This window comes from Ovis aries, chromosome 2 (assembly GCF_016772045.2).
Source record: "Ovis aries strain OAR_USU_Benz2616 breed Rambouillet chromosome 2, ARS-UI_Ramb_v3.0, whole genome shotgun sequence".
Taxonomy (NCBI): Eukaryota; Metazoa; Chordata; class Mammalia; order Artiodactyla; family Bovidae; genus Ovis; species Ovis aries.
Genome location: NC_056055.1, coordinates 23,232,268 through 23,254,648, shown reverse-complemented (window position 1 = coordinate 23,254,648; position 22,381 = coordinate 23,232,268). Strand labels below are relative to the sequence as shown.

At 39.3% G+C, this 22,381-nt stretch overlaps 1 protein-coding gene and 1 pseudogene across 20 annotated transcripts in view; one reads left to right on the top strand and one right to left on the bottom strand.

Moving 5' to 3' along the window:
- SPIN1 (spindlin 1) overlaps positions 1 to 22,381 on the bottom strand; it is an 82,019-nt gene that overhangs the window by 20,107 nt on the left and 39,531 nt on the right. For 13 of the 20 annotated variants that reach the window (XM_060409025.1, XM_060409024.1, XM_060409028.1 and 10 more), the window contains one exon: positions 5,962 to 6,010. In XM_060409025.1, the coding sequence (XP_060265008.1) occupies positions 5,962 to 6,010 (49 nt within the window). Of the gene's footprint in view, positions 1 to 5,961; positions 6,011 to 21,660; positions 21,740 to 22,381 lie in introns of all 20 variants that reach the window. The other 7 variants (XM_042242964.2, XM_060409016.1, XM_060409020.1 and 4 more) reach the window with 1 other exon arrangement.
- On the top strand, positions 7,987 to 8,648 carry LOC121818558 (small ribosomal subunit protein uS3-like; annotated as a pseudogene).

Sequence of the window (22,381 nt, the reverse complement as noted above, 5' to 3'; positions counted from 1 at the left end):
ACCTGTTATTTTCAAATTTTTTTATGACTTAAGTACTTTACTTTTATAGGCAGATAAAATACAACTTATAATTATGCTTAAATTAATGCAATGGGTTCCTAATTCTGCAAGAAACTATATATAAAAATAGATTTATATATATTAGCATTATAAATTCCAAATTTTATTTCTGTTGCCTTTTTAGTCAAGAGTAACTTCACTTTTAGAATACCATTTCACTAATTCTAAAAGAAGAATTAAAGATCTAATATAGATACCATTTTTGCCAAATTTATTTAATCAACAACCTAATTTGATTGAAAAGGTAGAGGCAGGAAAGTATGAACAGATGGGACTTCCTGGAGGTCCAGTGGTTGGGACTCTGAGCTTCCACTGCAGGAGGCACGAGTTTGAGGAACTAGGAGCTGCACAGCAAAGTGCAGCTCCCAAAAAGAGAAAAAGAAGAGAATGAATGGATGCCTCAATGAATACTAAAGACAAAAATGGTAATTAAACTAATACAATACTTCTAAAAATCGTAGGCCAAGCTTTCCAATTACTGCTCCCTGAATGTCCAAACTGTTCAAATACCCTTACAGCCAGAGTTTACAAGTATTGTTTTAAAATATTTTTAAATATGTTAAACTAGTAATTATTAATGTTAAGAGTGAAAAAATATTTGCTACTTTATTTCTGTATGTATTTGAAATTTTCCATACTAGAGAAGTTAAAAATTACATATTAATTTTTTTGTTTTTTAATTCTAATCACTAATTCAGATTCAAAAATCAGTAAGAAAAATTTTAATAAAAATTAAAGCTTACTTACATGAGTTGAAATAGTATATATAAAAGTAAACAATAAGAACACGTCAGATAACTGGCAGAAGATACAAAAAGATCAAAAACACACTTAGATGGTCATATCTCTAGGTAGTTCAATCTAACAGCAATACAGGGCTTCCATGCTGGTCCCACTGTGGTTAAGAACCTGCCTTGTAGTTCAGGGGACACCGGCTTGATCCCTGGTCGGGAAGATCCCACATGCCGTGGAGCAATTATGCCCGTGCATCACAGCTACTGAGCACCCACCTAGAGCCTGCATGCTGCAACTCCTGAGGCCCTCGTGCCCCAGAGCCCACGACCTACAAGAGAAGCCCCTGCAATGAGAAGCCTGTGTGCCACAGCAGAGAGTAGCCCCTGCTCTCTGCTGGAGAAGGTTCATGCTGCAGCAACAAAGATCCAGTGCAGCCAAAAATAAACAAAACAGAACAGAAAATAAACATATTTTTAAAAAGAACAGTACAGGGAGTTCCCTGGTGGTCCAGTGGTTAGGACTTTAAACTTTCACAACTGAAGACTGAGTTTCAATCTCTGGTTGGAGAACTAAGATCCCACAGGCAGTACAAAAAGGGATGCAAGATTAACAATTTAAAGCAACTAACTTTTTTAAATTTAAAATGAGAGTTTCTGGAATATGGTGATTTTGCTTTATAGGTTCTCCTTGGATATGTTATTTTTAATAGCCTTAGTGTCTGGCATTTTCTTGGGGAAAAAAGTCTAAAATATTCTTGACTATCACTTACCAGGTAGTCAATAAACAAACAACAACATTATAAACAAATACCAAGACATCTCATTCAACTGAAGACACATGGAATTATAGCGCCAAGGGCAAATAAAAGGCTGTATTGTGTCAGGATCCAAACAATTCAAGGATAAAAGCAGAGAAACCAGAATTAAACATCTATAATCACTTTCCTTGTCATCTCCATAAGTTATAAACAGCTTTTCCTATAGTTTCAATGGGAGTAAATGGTGACCAAGTATACAGCATCCAATCACCTTTCATTGCTGTAATTGTGTATATTAATTTCCAAACAACTTGACTTTGTTATCTGATGTGCTTTAAGATATCAGTTCTGATGATGGTTTAGGCCAGTGCTTCTCAAGCTTAGGCATGCATCAAATCACCTACAGTTTCTGAAAACAGTTACCCAAGCCCTGTCCCAGAAACTCTGGGTTCCATTTTATTCTGCAAGTCTGAAGAAGAACCAAAGACTTTCTAACAAGCTTCCAAGTGCACTGCTGACCTAGGCACCACACCTCTGGCAGCAGAATTGATTCAGAGTAAACAGTAACTTTTATACATCCACGTTCCCAAAAAGGAAAACCAAGACCACAGAAAACACTTCTGTACTTTGCTCAATATTTTAAATAATGGTACTGAAAGTACCATTCCAATTATTCTGCCATCAAGAAAAGAATTCCTGAGAACAAACTAGTGGTTACCAGTAAGGAAAGGGAAGGTGGAGGGGCAAAACAGAAACAGGAGATTAAGTATAAACTCCTGTGTATAAAACAAACAAGGATATACTGTACAGTATAAGGAATCTAGCCAATATTTTCTAACGACTATAAATGGAGTATAATCTTTACAAGTTGTGGAACACTATGTTGTACACCTAGAACATTGTATAACTCAATTATATGTCGATTTAACAAACAAAATCTGTGCTCAAAGACCTTTCACCCTTTATCTAGACTCCCTTAATGACTTAAGTTGACTACCATTTCTCATCAGTAAATATCTTACTTTTATAGTCAACATTTAAAGGCACCGTACTTCTTACATTTTTAACTATTATAATTCTCCTATAATAAACCAGTAATGACAGCCACATACTGCATACTTTGGTGTATGACCTCTTTCCCGATTTTTTTAATACTGTGAGATAGAAGCAGCTTCCTTACTGTGTTCCAGCAGATTTCAAAAGAAAATAAGTCAAAATAATTGTCTTTTTGCAAGATGCACAGTAGCAAATAGAGAGAGGAAAAAAAAAAAAAAAACTGCTTCTTTAGTACTTGTTGCTTGTTAAGAGTTCTACAGCTGAAACTGGCATTCCCAGCTTAAACCGACAATAAAAAAACAGAATGGAGAAAGTCAAGTTTTCTACCCATTTCACTCTGGTTTTTTCATTATTTTGTCTACACACTGCACACTGAGAGTATTCAGAGATGTTCATGGCAAGCATCCAAATGCCTCAAGGGTTTTCCAAAGCACTATTCACTTTCACTGGTGTGAATAACAGAGCTACTGGCAAACTGATTAAAAAGTATTCCACATTTAACCAGTTTAAGATTGATAATATCATGGTTCATTTAGATGCTTACTCCAACTGTGATCTAGGTCTGTGTGCTTGTCACAGAAATATTTTTCATATACGAGACAACAAAACATACAGTTCAGAAACAGGACATGGTATCAACAGTTACTATAGGTTCCAGAATCATACTGTCCTAGCTATTTCTTAGATGTGATGACCGCAGACTCAAACTTTCTTCTCACAGAAGGGTTCAAGGTCCCTACTTGACAAGGGATGTCATGAATGAGACTAAAACAGGGACAAGAGGAGGAGGAGGGGAAGAAGCACAGTGACAGCCTTGGTCAGTGACTACTGGTGTCTTAGAAAAAGGAAAACATTCCCTAGAAATCCTCAATTCAGTGTGTTAACAGCTCCTGATCCATTTTTCAAATGTACATTAGTGGAAAAGATACCAAAGGCCAGTCACACCTCCCTGAAATGTAAATCTATCGACTATCCAAATTACGGAAGCAAAAGAGCCAGACCCACAATCGAAAACTAAAACGAAGAATCACTACAGCTACATCCACCTTATTTGTTCCCCAACTACATCTGCCTTCAAGATGTACCTTCAGTGAAGACATAATTCCCAAACAACCTTCTGGGAAGCCAGAAAAGAAATGTCCACCAGCTTGTCCCCAAATTACACCAAGGACCCTGGCTCACAAGAAGCACAAAAGTTTCTATTTACTTCAAAAAATGAGAACGAGACTCAGCTATGCAACATTTCCGGGTGCAGAGACACTGCTCCAGGCACTTTGGATCTGATTACCAGAATCCCCTCACACCCACAGAGATAGGAGGTGCCATTTGCAGGACCTGGGCTCTGCCAGCCCTTGTCTCCTGGGTGTTCCTTTGACTCTCTCAAGCAAGCAGAGGCATGTGCACAGGGAGTTGTTATCGCACCGTCCCCCTGTACCAGCATGGAAAGCGAGAGGAGGCATGACCACGGGTCAGCGGCTGCACACAAGGAGTCTGAGTGCCTTACTCTCTGGAGGGCCACAGTGGAGGCAGGCAAGGAGAGAGCGAGGCTCCAAGTTCTGCTTTCCTGTATTTGTTTGCTATAAACACTTCATCTGTAATGAAAACCCAAAAACCTCACTGTTCCAGTCCAATACCATGACTTAATACAAGTTAAGCGAGCGTTAGGCATACAAGGGATCTGGTAAAGCCCACAGCTGGGCCAGTGGGGCTTCCCACTCCAAGGCCAGCCTCTCCACCACCCATCATCCCCACTTACCCATTCAAGGACAACAGTTAACAGCTTTCATTTGTGATATGCGGAAACTTCTGTTTCAGTTTTTTTCCACCCCACCCATCCTCAAATTTGCACTGACATCAGAAAAAAATAGGAAAATGACTGGTAACTTTTCAACTTCTCCTTTTTGCTATGTTCAAAACTTCTACTCTTTAAGTAAGACAAGCACACCTCATATTAAAACCCTAGATCACGTTTCTTGCATCATGTAACAGATGGGATGAGAGATTCTTTAGCTGTACATGTATGAACTTCAAAAATCAAATGCATAGGTATTTATTCCTTTTTAGGGGAAAAAAGATAAAGAATGCTAGTTTTGCAAAGTTAATGTGTAATTTGCTTTCATCTCCCATTGTATTTAAGTTTTTTTTTTTTAATTACCTTCTATTTATACCAAGAGATGGTTTACTACTTATGGTAAAGATAACGAGTGGAGATATATTACATAAATTATTAGATCACTAGATATGACAGAACTATGAAGATGATGGGCAAATAAGTGAAATTTGAGAAATGTTTTATCAAACCTCAGGACTTGCCCTATCTTCATATTTTTACTTTTCAAGTCATTTCTTAAACTGAGTATCACATATATTTATATTACATATCCAAGTTTTCCTTTAAATAGAGACACGTTTTGGTTTAACTACCAGCAATTAATGAAAGGCACCTTTATTCATCCAGACCTTCTATAACAGCCCAGAGGACTCTCACACTCTTCGACTACTAGACTGATGACCAAGTGGCACAAGCATTTCAATATGAATAATTTGAAAATAATTGTATAATCAGTCTTAGGAGGTGTGAGGGTCACAGTGAGGGTCTCCCATATTTAACAACCTTATGATGAACACTCATACAATCATAATTGATTTGTTAGAGAGGATTTCATGGTGCAGTAGCCATCACAGTACCACAGTACCAGTGGATGTTGTTAAAATAGTAACTCAATTTTCATTCTGGACATAACTATACACATACAAAAAAATTGCAGGAAGGAAAAAAGTTGCTTTTACACTCTAGTACCTACAGGATTTAAGATGCATACCACTTTGTCACTTAAAATTGTCTTTCAACACGAATATGCTTTCTCTACATTACAATATCTTCATTCATTTGAAAATTTTATGAAGAAGTGAGTGCGCCTGGCAGAGTGCTAGCTAGGTTCTTGATGAACAGGGGCGAGATAGCACACCATTAGTCAGTGTGCAGCGAGGCTCCATGTGAGGCTGGCTGCTCTGAGGATTCAAGAGAGGGCCTCAAAGAGATGACCCCACAGCCCAAGTAACCAAAGGCCATAGTGTGCTATCTAAAAAGGCAAGTTTCTGTAAAATAGATAACCAGTGCAAGTTCAACCCATGAAGCAGGGCACTCAAAGCCAGTGCTCTGGGACAACCCAGAGGGATGGGGTGAGAAGGGACGAGGGAGTGGGATTCAGGATGGGCGACATGTGTGCCCGTGGCCAATTCATGCCAACGTATGGCAAAAACTATCACAGTGTTTAAAGCAATTATCCTCCAACTAAAATTAATTACTTAAAAAATAAATAAATGAAAAGGCAAGTTTCAGAGCCGCTTACTTGTGGGATGTCCTTTTCTTCATCATGCTTGCAGACACACCAGCATGGCCTAAAAGAGAAGTAAGTATATGTCAATGAAAACTGGATTAAAAAATTGTTCAAACTCAGGAAAAAGTTAACTTATGAAAAACTGCCATATAAAGGATGCAATTAAAATAAACCACAAGGGAATTCCCTGGAGGCCCAGTGGTTAGGACTCTGCACTACTCTGCTTTCACTGCCAAAGGTCCAGGTTCCATTCCTGGTTAGGGAACTCTGCAGAATCCCACACGCCACAAGATGTGGCCAAAAAACAAAAAACCCCAAAACAGCCAAAATGTAAGAAAACCATTTGCTTACTTATCCTTTAGACTGAAGATATAAGGGGTTCTGGGAAGATAAAACGACAGTAAGAGCACTTTATCTGCCTAAATTGCCCATGAAACACAAAAAAGCAAAATCACATGGATAAAAACTACAGCCAAAAAAGGTGACAATCCTAGTCATAAAGCACTAAAAGGTATAGAACTCATTTTCCTGCCACAAACAACTAGAAAATGGGACAAGAGATATGAAACGATGCAGACATCAGGACAACAGGCAACACAGGATGATGGAACCAGGAAGCTGAAAACCCACACAAGGGCCCCTACACCAACCAAGTGCATTCCAAGGACCATTTGAGGACAATGGTGCATGAAGGGTAACCAAGGACACTGAGGTTGTACTACACTGAGAGTCAGATGGAAGCTAAGGAGGCGAGGTGAGCTGGGAGCCGTGGGTCAGAGCGCTGGCAAGGAAAGAGATCTCACAGGGGGCTCCAAACATCTGGAAAAGGTATGGTGGTCTTCAATCTTTGGCTAGATACTAACTTGCAAAGGCATGAGAGCTGTTCAGACTCCATCTAGCCACCTCTTTGAGCACACAGGACAATCAGGAAAAACCATAAAGATAATTCCTTGGCAGGAGGATGAAGCAGCCCTAAGAAGGAAAGCTGCTACAGACACATCCCAGAACTTGCTTGCCAAAACAAAACTCTAATATTCAGTAAAGGACACCAGTAAAACCCAATGCTCCACAATTGGGTTGGACACTTCAGATGTCCAACACCCCAACTACAAGTACTAGGTCTGTGGGAAAGCAGCAAACTGTAACCCCATAAGCAAACAGGTTATAACCAAAACAATGTAATTAGCAAGCAAAGATGCTAAAAGAATGATTAACAACTATGCTCTAACAGTTAAAGGAAGACATAAACACTTAAAACAGATGAATGGGGAAGGAGAAGAAACAAATGAAACTGATGAAAAATACATGATCCAAAATGAAGAAGAAAAAAAAAAAATACACAAGATGTGGTTAGTAGCAGATCAGACCCCACAAATGAAAAAGCAGTGAATGTGAGACATTGTAACACAACATAACCAAAATAGAACACAAACAGCCTCAGTGACTTCTAGGACAATAGCAACTGGCCCAGCACAAATGAAATGGACTCCACAAAGAGGACAGAGGGGTGAAGAAAAAGTCTGACAAAAATAATGGCAGAAAGGTTTTCAGATGTGGTCCAAGTACACAAACATAGAGCCAACAAGGTCAATGAAGCCAAAGTAAGATAAAAAACAAAGGGTAAAACCACAAGGCACATTCTTACCAATTTCTGAAAACCAGTGACACAGAAAATACTTTTAAACAGCCTAACAATAAAAGACATCTTAAATTTAGGAAAACAAAACAGTGGCTCCAGATTTGTTGTCAGAAACAATGTTGGCCAGAAAAAGCAGTGGAATAAATCTTTAAGGTGCTGCTAAGATAAAGAAAACAATCTACTTGTGAATACTATATACAGCAAAAATCTTTCCAACCCCAACAATATTATTTCAATAAATATAGTTTAAATACATCAATTAAGAGACCATACAAAGAAGGAAGGAACAATTATTAAAACCAAAGGCATCAGGCATCAAAAAGGATATTCCAAAATGATAAATAACAGAGTCAATTAAGAAGCCCCAACACTTTCCTTTCCAGGGTGTGGGAGGTAAGATGGCAGTGCAGATTTCCAAGAAGAGAAGTTTGTCTTTGAAGAAGATGGCATCTTCAAAGCTGAACTGAATGAGTTTCTCACTCAGGAAGATGGCTGAAGATGGGTACTCTGGAGGTGAGGTCCGAGTTACACCAACCAGGACAGAAATCATTATTATGGCCACAAGGACAGAGAATGCTCTTGGTGAGGAGGGCTGGCGGATCTGGGAATTGACTGTTGTAGTTCAGAAGAGATGCAGCTTCCCTGAGGGCAGTGTAGGGCTATATGCCGAAAAGGTAGCCACAGGAAGTCTGTGTGCCATTGTCCAGGCAGAGTCTCTGCCTTACACGCTCCTAAAAGGCCTTGCTGTGCAAAGGGCCTACTATGGTGTGTTGAGGTTTATCACGGGGCCAAAGGCTGTGAGGTTGTGGTGTTTGGGAAACTCCAAGGATAGAGAGCTAAATCCATGAAGTTTGTGGATGGCCTCATGATCCACAGTGGGGACCCTGTTAACTACTATGTTGACACCTCCACATACCACGTGCTGCTCAGACAGGGTGTGCTGGGCATCAAGGTAAAGATCATGCTGCCTTGGGACCCAACCGCTAAGACTGGCCCTAAGAAGCCTTTGTTTGATCACAGGAACACTGTGGAACCCAGAGATGAAAATGCTGCCTACTGACACCATGAATAGGAAAGTGGGACGCCAGAGCTGCCTGCCAGGCCCTAGCCAGTAACCAAGGCAAGACAGATTTCCTTGGCCCCTGGGTCTGGAGCCTGGATGTTGCTCTATATAGATCCTTAATAAAATATTTTTAAAAGACAAAAAAAAAAAAAAAGAAGCTACAACAGGGCTGGTGGTCCTGTGGTTAGGGCCCCCAGTTCTCATTACTGAGGGCCTGAGTTCAATATCTGTTCAGGGAACTAAGATCCCACAATCATGTAGCACAGTCAAAAATAAACAAAACAAAACAAAAAAGGAAGCTGTAACGAGCTTGAAAGTATATAAACCTAATTATAGTATACTGAAATATATAAAGCAAAAACTTTATAAGAATAAGAAATAAGAATAAGAAAAATTGACATACTCATATTTAAAAATATAAACACTTCTCAGTAATTGATATAACAAGTGGGTAAAAACATAAGAAAAGGATATAGGAGACCTAAACATCACAAACAGCCAACTAGGCTTAGATGACATTTACAGAATGTTAATTCAGTAATGCCAAAATAAACCTTTTTTCCAAGTTCACATGGGACATTAACCCAGATACACCATATGCTACTCAGAATGCAAACTCTCAATACACTTAACGTGAAACCATACAAAATAAGTCCTCTGACTACATCAGAATTAGAAATAAATATTTGTAAATACCCCAATATCTGAAAATTAAACAATCTTCTAAAACTGCATGTTTCAAACACAAAGTCACAATGAAAATTCAAATATTTTGAATAAGAAAACAACAACTTATCAATATCTACAGAGTGCTTCAAAATGTATACCATATTGTTCAAAATTCACACTAAGTAACATAATCCACCTGTGTGGAGGAAGAAGGCTTCTGGGTTATCTGCAAAGTTCTCTCCTTGGCATTACATCAAGATGTGCAGTTTTTAAACATAAATTTATGCAATTACATAACAATTCTAAAAAGATAAACGAAAAAGGATATATATAGTCAGTTGGTCTGTACAGGACTATCCATTCTACTTCACAGATGAAAACTGCCAAACATGATCCCAAATGCTAAGAGAGCCATTCCCCCTCAGTTTCACCCAGCATGCTGACATACACTGATGAAGTGGGCAGCGCATACATGAAGACACAGGCTGCACAGAGACGGAATCTACCCGAAGCATCTCTAGAAGAGCCCTTTCAGCCGCATGAAGTGCAGCTGCAAATGCCTATGGATGGTCGTCCAGCTGATCCTGTCAACCCACAATAAATTTCATAATCACACTTTACGCCCACTTCACTTTTAGTCTCAAAGTTCCTCCTTAGTACAGAGGATATTAGTATCTCCACCCTCAAAGAGGCTCTAATGAAAAAGTAGACAATAAATAAGAACAAATGAGTAATATGAGCAGAAAAATGGAATGTTTAAGAAAAAACAGACAGACATGGCAGATGGGCTTCCCTGACGATTCAGTGGTAAAGAGTCCACTGCCAGTGCAGGAAACATAGGTTTGATCCCTGGTCGGGGAAGATCCTACATACTGCAGAACAGCTACGCCCCTACACCACTGCTGTTGAGCCTGTATTCTAGACAGACCCCAGGAACAGCAACTACTGAGCCCACGGGCCTAGAGCCAGGACTCCACACAAGAGAAGCCACTGCTGTGAAAAGCCTGCACAGCAGAGAAGACCCTTTGCGACCCCATGGACAGTAGCCTACCAGGCTCCTCCATCCATGGGATTCTCCAGGCAACAGTGCTGGAGTGGGGTGCCACTTCCTTCTCCAGAGGATCTTCCCAACCCAGTGATCAAACCTGGGTCTCCTGCATTGCAGGCAGACACTTTACCGTCTGAGCCACCAGGGAAGTTCTAAAGACAATCCAGAATAACCAAAATAATATTTTTTAAGATCAAAGAGATTTAAGACACAGCAGAAATCAAAAACACCAAAGCAAAAATGAAGAATGCTTTGATAGACTCATTAGTAGACCGAGTAGACTCAGCTAAGGAAACAACTTCTGAGCTTGAAGATTTGTCAAAAGAAACTTTCAATACTGAAAAGTAAAGAGAAAAAAAAAAGATGAAGATGCAGGGGAAAACAGACTATCCAAGAACTGTTAAATAACAACATAAGGGTAATATGTACATAATGAGAATATCAGAAAGATAAGAAAGAAACAGGAAAAAAATATGTAAAGTAATAACGACAATTTGCCCCAGATTAATGTCAGACACCAAACCCCAGACAAGGAAGCGCAGAGAACACCAAACAGGAAAAGTGCCAAGGAAACAAAAATAAAACCTAAATAGGTTTTTCATATTCAAATGTGAGAAAAATCAAAGATAAAGAAAAAAACCTCTTAAGAAGCCAGAATTTTAAAAAAAAGCAAAATTAAGAATTAGATCCTACTTCTCCTCAGAAAGCATGGAAGCAAAAAGATACTGGAGCAAAATATTAAATTTTGTATTCTGCAAAAGTATCCTTCAAAGTGAGAGAAATAGACTTGCTCAAACACAGATGAGGGAATCTGTTGCCAGTAGATCTGCCCTTGAAAAAAATGCTAGAAGAGATTATTCAAAGAGAAGAAAAACAAGATAGCTCTGAAACTCAGATCTGCATAAAGGAAGAACATTAGAAACAGAGTAAGTGAAAGTAATATAAAAACTTTTATTTTTTGATTTTTAATTGAACTGATAAATTTGTTCATAGTAATATTAGCAACAATGTACTAGATGATTATGGAGCTTATATGAAAGTGAAAGACAATAGTACAAAGGACTAGAGTGGAAGAATTAGAATGCTTTGCTGTCATAAGATACTCTCACTACCAATGAAGCTCTACCGCATTATTTGACAGTGTACCAGAATTAGTTGTACACTGCAAACTCTAGAGCTTAAAGTTGTTTTTTTTTTTTAAGTATAACTGACAAGGTAAGAAAAGAAAGTAAAGGGAATCAAGCACATGCTCAATTAAAACCATAAAAGGGGACTTGCCTTGTAGTCCTGTGGTTAAGAATCTGCTTACCAATAGAGGGGACACGGGTTCTATCCCTTGTCTGGGAAGATCACATGTACCACAGGGCAGCTAACTAAGCCTGTGAGCCACAACTACTGAGCCAACCCACCAAAACCACTGAAGCCTGCTTGTTTCAGAGCCCAAGCGCCACAACTACTGAAGTCCACCGCCGCTCCCGAAGCCTGCGTGCCTGAGTGCCTGAGCTCTGCAACAAGAGGAGTCACCACAATGAGAAGCCTAAGGACTGTACCCAGAAAGCAGTGCCCACTCACAGAAGCTAGAAGGATGGCTGTGCACAGCAAGGACAGCACAGTGCAACCATAAGTAAATAAGCAAGAAAAACCGTAAAAGGCAGAAAAAGAGAAGACAAAATATGAACCAAGAAGAAGGGCAATACAGCAGTAAGGATGGCAGACATTAATCCAATAATCTCCTGAAATGCCAGTGGTCTAAGTAAGCACTCCAATAAAGAGATTGTCATACTGAATGAAAAAGCAATCCCATATTGTAGATGTTCTATAAGAAATTCACTTTAAAAACAAAGATATATTCAGAGTGAAAGCAAACAGATGGAGAAAGAGGTACTAAGGTAACAAAGATCAAGAGAAAGCCCTTAAAGGGGTATTTGGGTTTCCCAGTAAAAGTGAAAGTCACTCAGTCGTATCCGACTCTTTGTGATCCCATGGACTATACACAGTCCGTGGAATTCTCCAGGCCAGACTGCTGGAGTGGGTAGCCTTTCCCTTCTCCAGAGGATCTTCCCAACCCAGGGATCAAACCCAGGTTTCCTGCATTGCAGGTGGATTCTTTACCAGCTGAGCTGCCAATCTCTCTCAATGTTGAGAGAGATTTAAGAGCAAAGAAATTCACTGGGGATACAGAAAAGCATTATGTAACGAGTATGGTCTCAATTCTCCAAGAAGACATAACAATCCTTAATGTGTATGTACCTAACAACAAAGCATCAAACTAGTTGAGGCAAAAACCGATAGGAACTACAAGCAGAAATAGATGAATTCACTATCACAGTTGAAAACACTTCACTATCTCTATCAGAAATGGACAGCTTCAGCCTTAAGAAAATCAGAAAAAGACATAGCTGAACCCAATACTACCATTAATCACATGAATAAAACTGACATATATATAGCACTTTACCCAACAACTGAATATACCTTCTTCTCAAGATCCCTTGGAGTATTCATCAAGAGGGCCTATATTGTGAACCATCAAACACACTTTTAACAAATTTAAAAGAGGATAAAAGAAATATCCTCAGACCACAATGAGATTTACACTCAGTAATAGAAAGACAGCTGGAAAATCCCCAAACACTCGAAGATTAAATAACACACTTCTAAATACATGGTTTGAAGATGAAATTTTAAGACAATATTTTGAACTAAATGAAAATGAAAGTACAATTTACTAAAATCTGTGGGATTCAGATAAAGCAGTGCTCAAAGGGGTATCTGGGCTTCCCAGGTGGCTGAGATGGTAAAATATCTGGCTGCAATGCAGGAGATGACCCCTGGGTTGGGGATGATCCCCTGGGAAAGGGAATGGCAACCCACTACAGAATCCTTGCCTGGAGAATTCCATAGACAGAGGAGCCTAGCGGGTTACAGTCCATGAGGTTGCAAAGAGTTGGACATGACTGAGTGACTGATACTAACTAAAGGAAAATTTATAGGACTAAATGAAATGCATATATCGGAAAAGAGGAAAGATTTAAAACCAAAAAGCTACGCTTCCAATTTAGGAAACCAGAAAAAGAAGAGCAAATTAAATGCAAAGTAAGCAGATATTATAGAACTTAGAAATCAACAAAATTTAAATTAGCAAGTCAACAGAGAAAAATCAACAAAAACAAAACCTGGTTCTTCAAAAAGATCCAAACTGATAAATCTCTAGCTGTGCTAACTAAGAATAAAAGATACAAATCACTAGTACGAAAGATGAAAGAAGACATCAGTACTGATTCCACATACAAAATATATATATATGAGGTAAACTACAAGAAATTGAAGACAGGAAGACTCAATATCATCAAGATGTCAGCTCTTCCCCACCTGATCCATAGACTTTAAACGCAATCACAATCAAATTCCTAGTAAGTTATTTTGAGGATATCAACAAACTGATTCTAGAGTTTTTACAGAGAGGCAAAAAGACACAACCAACAGGACATTGAAGCTGAAAAACAAAACTGGAGGACATTACTGGACTTCATGACCCGCTATATAGCTACATTAATCATGACAGTGTGAAAGAATTGGTGAAAGAATGAACAAATACATCATAAAAAAAAAAACCAGAATAGAAAGCCCATAAGAGATCCTCCATAAATACAGTCAACCGTCCTTTGACAAATGAACAAAGGTAATACAAATGAACAGAGTGTTTTCAACAAATGGTGCTGAACAACTGGACTTCTACATGCAGAAAAGTGAACTTAGACACAGACCTTATATCCATCACAAAAATGAACTCGTAACAGATCATATACCTAAATGTAAAATTAAAAACTATAAAATATAAAATCCCTAAAAGGTAGTAATAGGAGAAAATCTAGATAACCTTGGTTATGTTGAACACATTTTAGATACTGAGTCTGCCAAAAAGTTCATTCAGTTTTCGTATAAGATAGCTGCGGTAGTGCTTGCTAAGTCACTTCAGTCATGTCCAACTCTGTGACCCCATAGATGGCAGCCCACCAGGCTCCCCCATCCCTGGGATTCTCCAGGCAAGAACACTGAAGTGGGTTGCCATTTCCTTCTCCAATGCATGAAAGTGAAAAGTGAAAGGGAAGTCGCTCAGTCATGTCCAACTCTTCGCGACCCCATGGACTGCAGCCTACCAGGCTCCTCTGTCCATGGGATTTTCCAGGCAAGAGTACTGGAGTGGGGTGCCATCACCAGTGCTTAGCGGTCTTTAACTTCATTTGAAACAATCCTGTTAGACTGTATTGTGACAGCTGTCATCTCAGTGTGCATCAAAAAAAAAAAAAACCTTATCAAAATTGGTGAAATTTTGTGTAGCCATTTCCAGTCATTTTAATACTGGAGACAGAAGAAATATTATTTCAAGAAAACACAACTGATTTGTGCAGTGTATGGAGAAGGTGCTGTGACTTATCAGGTAGATCAGTTGAAGTTGATAGCCATTAAACCCAGACATTAACCGAGAAAGATCAATGTTATACCACGTGGGAGACAGCCAACATACTCAAAACATCCAAACCAAGCGCTGAAAATCATTTGCACCAGCTTGGTTATGTTAATCACTTTGGTATTTGGGTTTCACATAAGTTAAGTGGGAAAAACCTTCTTTTATTAAAAAAAAATCGTTTTTGGTTGTGCTGGGTCTTTGCTGTGGCACAGCAGCTTTCTCTAGCTGCAACAAATGGGGGCTGCTCTCCAGCTGCAGGCCAAGGGCTTCTCATTGTGGCGGCTTCTCTTACTGCAGAGCACAGGCTCTAGGCATGTGGGCTTCAGTACTTGCGGCACAACTTAGGTGTCCTACAACATGTGGGATCTTTCCAGACCTGGGACCAAACCCATGCCCACTGCAACGGCAGGTGGATTCCTGATCACTGGATCACCAGGGAAGCCCCATGAAGAAACAGTATTTCTGCAAGCAATTCTACTTAAACGTCATGAAAACATTCTGTTTTTAAAACAAACTGTGACGGGTGATGAAAAGTAGTCACTGAATAATAACTGTAAGAGACTGTGGGACAAGCAAAAGGAACCACCACACCAAAGGCTGGTCTTCATCCTAAGATTATATAGTATATATGATGGGATTTGTAACGGAGTCCTCTATTAAGAGCTCTTTCTGGAAAATCAAACAATTCCAACAAGTACTGCTCCCAATTAGAGCACCTGACAACAAGTATCCAGAATTAGTCAACAGAAAACACAAAATCTTTTCATCAGGGTAACACAAGATTGCATGTTTCTTTGATGATCAGGCAAAAACTGTAACAGCTTTGCTGGGAACTTCTGATTCATATACCATTTCACCAGACACTGCACCTTAAAAATTCCATTTATTTCAGTCTTTACAAAATTCTCTTAATGGAAACAATTTCAAATCCCTGGAAGACTGTAAAAAGCACCTGGAACAGTTCTTTGTGCAAGAAGATATAAAGTTTTGGGAAGAAGGAATTACAAAGTTGCCTTAAAAAATCACAGAAGGTAATGGAACAAAAAACAATGAATATGTTCTTGAAGAAAATGAAAAAAGTGTCTTTTATTTTTACTTTAAAACCAAAGGAACATTTTGGCCAACCCAATACAATGCCAAAGGTGCAATCCATGAAAAAAATAACTGATAAGTCAGACTTAATTAAAATGTAAAACTTCTGCTCTATGAAAGACAATGTCAAGATGCTAAGAAAATATTTGTGAAAGACATATCTGATAAAGTACTATTATCTATAACATACACAACTTTTAAAATTCAGCAACAAGAAAACAAACTGATTATAAACATCCTTTAAAAAATGAACCAAAAACCTTAATATCCACCTCATCAAAGAAGACAGAGATGGCAAATAAACACATGAAAAGATGCTCTGTATCATAGGTCGTCAGAGAAATACAGGCTCAAAACAATGAGACACCACTAATACACCTATTAGAATGCTGAAACTGACAACAGCAAATGCTGGAGAGGATGTGAAGCAACTGGAATTCTCATTCAAAGCTGATAGAAATGCAAATCTGGCAGTTTCTAACAAAACTCTTACGATATGATCCAGAAATTATGCTCCCTGACACTTACCCAAAGGAGGTGAAAATTTATATCCATATAAAAGCCTACACATGGATGTTCATAGGACTTTTATTCATAAGTGCCAAAACTTGGAAGCAATCAACAAGATATCCTTCAGTAGGTGAATGGATAAACACTTGGTACTATATCCCAACAACAGATTATTCAGTACTGAAAGAAAAAAGAGCCATCAAGCCATGAAAAGACATGGAGGAAACTTAAATCCATAATACTAACCTGATAAGTTTACATATTTTATGACTCCAACTATATGATATTCTGGAAAAGTCAAAAACTATGGAGACAATGAAAGGCCAGACAATAAAAGGTTAAGGGGGAGGCAGGGATGAATAGCTGCAGCAAAGAGGAATTTTAGGGCCGTGAAGCCACTCTGTATGATACTCTAAGGGTGGATTCGTGTCATTACTTATTTGTCAAGACCCACAGAGCATACATCACCAAGAGCGAACACTACGGTGAACTACAGACTTAGGATGATGATGCGTCACTGTAACAACTGCATTTATTTAACAGAAGTACAACTGGGCGTGGAATGCTGCTGCCGGGCAACACTGAAGAGACAGGGAACATATGAGGAACCATCGTACCTGCGGCTCAATTTTGCTATGACTTGAAACTGCTCTACAAAATAGTCTAATTCTTAAAAATTCTTTATAAAAAATAAAGAGGTACCAGACTTATTCTTTGACCATCAACACTGGGCTAGATTAACAAGAGGTTAAGTGATACCTTCAAACCTGAGGTAAAATTACTTCAAAGCCTGAATTCTGTAATCAGATAAATTACCAACTGGCACTTACATTCACGTATGGGCTCAAAAATTTACAGCTTAAATAAATCTCTCAAAATTATTGGAAGATATTCCAGAAATTGACAGGAAAGCACTGTAGACACACAGGACTCAAGAAGCCATGTTGGAAGCCCAGCACAACTCCTGAGAAGCAGGCTGGGACCCACACAGCTGGGAGCAAGAGACAAGGATGCAAACAGGCTTTCTCCAAGAAGCCGATACCACACAACAGCGTGTAGATAAATTAGTCACAACACAGACAAACTTACTATCTCTGATATTAAAAGACTTTCAGAAAGCAGGGCAGAAAAAATGCGTGCGGTAAGAACAGGGAAAGGCCAAAGAGACCTTTAAAACTACAGTGATACCATTCCTCATCTCAGATGGAAAAAAACCTACACTGCTGATGACATACATCACTGGCAAGACTGTGTAAGAAACACTGACAAATTACTTGCTGGTAGATGTGCAAAGTGGTACAAAGCCCATACAGGGGAAGGTGATGGTATCTTACATAACTATATATATATATTTAAGATCTGATTCAGTGCTACCTCAAGAAATCTATCCCAATGACAGTGGTAAGACAAATGGGCAAGGCTATTCATTGCAGTTATTATTTCCAATAGCAGGAGAGTAGAAACAACACAAATGTCCAAACAAATGACTACCCTACAAACTAACTTCATACTACTACACAATGGAATACTATTCAGTTGTAAGGAACCATGAGCCATTTCTCTATATATTGCTAAGAGGTCACAACTACATACTGTTCAGTGGAAAAGGCAAGTAACAGAAGAACAGGTAGGTATGTATATATTAACTGGGCACTAAGCTTATTTAACTTATATGCAGAGTACATCATGAGAAACGCTGGACTGGAAGAAACACAAGCTGGAATCAAGACTGCCGGGAGAAATATCAATAACCTCAAATATCCAGATGACACCACCCTTATGGCAGAAAGTGAAGAGGAACTAAAAAGCCTCTTGATGAAAGTGAAAGTGGAGAGTGAAAAAGTTGGCCTAAAGCTCAACATTCAGAAAACGAAGATCATGGCATCCGGTCCCATCACTTCATGGGAAATCAGTGGAAACAGTGTCAGACTTTATTTTTTGGGCTCCAAAATCACTGCAGATGGTGACTGCAGCCATGAAATTAAAAGACGCTTACTCCTTGGAAGAAAAATTATGACCAACTTAGACAGTATATTCAAAAGCAGAGACATTACTTTGCCAACAAAGTCTGTCATCAAGGCTATGGTTTTTCCTGTGGTCATGTATGGATGTGAGAGTTGGACTGTGAAGAAGGCTGAGCACAGAAGAATTGATGCTTTTGAATTGTGGTGTTGGAGAAGACTCTTGAGAGTCCCTTGGACTGCAAGGAGATTCAACCAGTCCATTCTGAAGGAGATCAGCCCTGGGATTTCTTTGGAAGGAATGATGCTCAAGCTGAAACTCCAGTACTTTGGCCACCTCATGCGAAGCGCTGACTCATTGGAAAAGACTCTGATGCTGGGAGGGATTGGGGGCAGGAGGAGAAGGGGACGACAGAGGATGAGATGGCTGGATGGCATCACGGACTCGATGGACGTGAGTCTGAGTGAACTCCGGGAGTTGGTGATGGACAGGGAGGCCTGGAGTGATGCGATTCATGGGGTCACAAAGAGTCGGACACGACTGAGCAACTGAACTGAACTGAAGATTAGTTTGTTATTCACAATGGCTTCATGACACCCATCTGAGGATCACAGATTTTCCAGCAGAAAACAGAACAAGACCCTACACTAGGTAGCAACAGTTACATCTATTTGTTGATTGAAGTGAGGAAAAATAAGCATAATTTACAAAATAAGCTGTTCTATGATTCACCTAACAGTACAGTCGTTTGGACTGTCGTAAACAGAAACAGGCAAGAAAAACTATATACACTCAAACTGTTTTAACAAACTCATCCAGACACAAGTTCCAAAATAATCAGCATTTTTTAAAAATTTACTTTTACTGTATTATTTATTTATTTTTGGCTGTGTAGGCTTTCTCCAGTTTCAGTGCAGACTTCTCACTGCAGTGGCTTTTCTTTTTGTGGAGCACAGGCTCAATAGTGGTGGCGCACGGGTTTGATCGCCCCTTAGCATGTGGGATCTTCCCATGTCTCCTGCACTGACAGGCAGATTCTTTATCATTGAGCCACAAAGGAAGCCCTTTTTATGTGCATTTTTGAAAATTGTTATTAGAGACAATTTCAGTAAACCTGAGAACTGAAAAGTAAAGAATATGAATGAGTCACTATACATCACACCTGTAGCTTTCTAACAATCAACTCATCCACTGTCTATTCATGTAACTTTTAAAGATGTACATGCTTTAGCTAGGCAAGAGTACACACTAAGAAACAAAGGCACAGCAACCAAGAAAAAGGAGAATCTAACATATAAAAGAAGAAAAAGAAACTCCAAGGATGACAATGTTGTATCAGATCGAGAGAATAATCAACAGAATAGAAAATGACAGAAGGTGCTAGAAAAAACTCTTAAAAAAAACAAGGACAGATGGATTATCTATTACATTCGGTATGCAGGAAATTATATTGAGAGGAGTTTCATAAAGCTGTCAGAGGTTCTAGGAGACTCCAACTTGCAAAGAAACTTAAACAAATAGAAAAAAAAATAAGGCAATCACAAAACTCCAAGAAAAACATAATGTACCAAAAAAAAGCAACCATACTGCATTACTTGGCTCAAATGTTCAATATTTATGTAGTAATCATGACAGAAACAATAAATACATTTTTAGCCAAAGCTTTTTTAGAAGTTTAAAGAAGTAGTAAAACTGTCAAGATGACATAACACTATGCATCAGTTTAGTTCAGTCCTCAGTCGTGTCCGACTCTTTGCAACCGCATGAATCACAGCACGCCAGGCCTCCCTGTCCATCACCAACTCCCAGAGTTCACCCAAACTCACATGAGTTGGTGATGCCATCCAGCCATCTCATCCTCTGTCGTCCCCGTCTCCTCCTGCCCCCCAATCTCTCCCAGCATCAGAGTCTTTTCCAATGAGTCAACTCTTCGCATGAGATGGCCAAAGTACTGGAGCTTCAGCTTTAGCATCATTCCTTCCAAAGAACACCCAGGGCTGATCTCCTTCAGAATGGACTGGTTGGATCTCCTTGCAGTCCAAGGGACTCTCAAGAGTCTTCTCCAACACCACAGTTCAAACGCATCAATTCTTCGGCATTCAGCTTTCTTCACAAAGAAAATCCTAAAAAATGCTATCAGAAAACTACTAGAGCTCATCAATGAATTTGAAAGTTGCTGGATACAAAATTAATATACAGAAATCACTTGTATTTCTGTATACTAACAATGAAGCATCAGAAAGAGAGATTAAGGAAATAAGTTCATTTACCACTGCATCAAAAAGACTCTAGGACTTCACTGGGGTTCAGTGGCTAAGAGTCCATGCTCCCAATGCAGAGGGCCTACATTCAATCCCTGCTCATGGAACTAGATCCATATGCCACAAATAAGGGCTCACATGCCACAATTAAAAGATCTCCTATGCTGCAATGAAGATCGAAGATCCTGTGGACCACATCTAAGGCCTGCTGCAGCCAAATAAATTCATTGTTGTTTCTGTTCAGTCGCCAAGTCGTGGTCCGACTCTTTGTGACCCCAAGGACGGCAGCACACCAGGCTCCCCAGTCGTTCACCATCTCCAGGAATTTGCTCAGATTTATGTCTGTTGAGTTGGTGATGCTACCTAACTACCTCACCTCTATCGCCCCCTTCTCCTCTTGCCCTCAATCTTTCCCAGCATCGGGGTCTTTTCCAATGAGTCTGCTCTTCACAACAGGTAGGCAAAGTACTAGAGCTTCAGCATCAAGCCTTCCAATGAATATTCAGGGTTAATTTCCTTTAGGATTGACCACTTTCACTTTCTTGCAGTCCAAGGGACTCTCAAGAGTCTTCTCCAGCACCATAATTAAAAAACATCAATTCTTCATCACTCAACCTTCTTTTGGTCCAACTCTCACATCCATACATAACTACTGGAAAAACCACAGCTTAACTGGACAGACCTTTATCAGCAAAGTGATGTCTCTGCTTTTGAATATACTGTCTAGGGTTGTCATAGCTTTTCTTCCAAGGAGCAAGTGTCTTAATTTCGTGGCTATATCACTGTCCGCGTTGATTTTGGAACCCAAGAAAATAAAGTCTGTCACTGCTTCCACTTTCCCCCATCTATTTGCCATGAAGTGAGGGGACCGGATACCCCTTAGTTTCTTGAATATCAAGTTTTAAGCTGGCTTTTTTACTCTTCTCTTTCACCTTCACAAAGAAGCTCTTTAGTTGCTCTTCACTTTCTGTCATTAGAGTGGTATCATCTACATACCTGAGGTTGTTGATATTTCTCTTGGCAATCTTGACTCCAGCTTGTGAGTCATCCAGCCCAGCATTTCACATGATGTACTCTGCATAGAAGTTAAATAAACAGGGTGACAATATACAGCTTGTCATATTCCTTTCCCAATCTGGAACCAGTCAGTTGTTTCATGTCCCACTCTAATTGTTGCTTCTTGACCTGCATACCAGTTTCTCAGGAGATAAGTAAGGTAGTCTGGTATTCTTATCTCTTTAAGAATTTTCCAGTTTGTTGTGATCCACAAAGTCAAAGGCTTTAGCACAGTTAATGAAGCAGAAGTAAATGATTTTCTGGAATTCCCTGGCTTTCTCTATGATCCAACAAATGTTGGCAACCTGATCTCTAGTTCCTCTGCATTTTTTTAAACCAGTCTGTACATTCGGAAGTTCTTGGTTCACAAACTCCTGAAGTCTTGCTTGAAGGATTTTGGGCATAACCTTGCTAGCAAGTGAAATGAGTACAATTTTACAGTAATTTGAACACTCTTTGGCACTGCCTTTCTTTGAAACAGGAATGAAAACTGACCTTTTCCAGTGCTGTGACCATTGCTGAGTTTTCCAAATTTGCTGATGTATTAAGTACAGCACTTTAACAACATCATCTTCTAGGATTCTGAATAGCTCAGCTGGAATTCTACCACCTCTCCACTAGCTTTGTTGGTAGTAAATGCTAAGACCCACTTGACTTCACA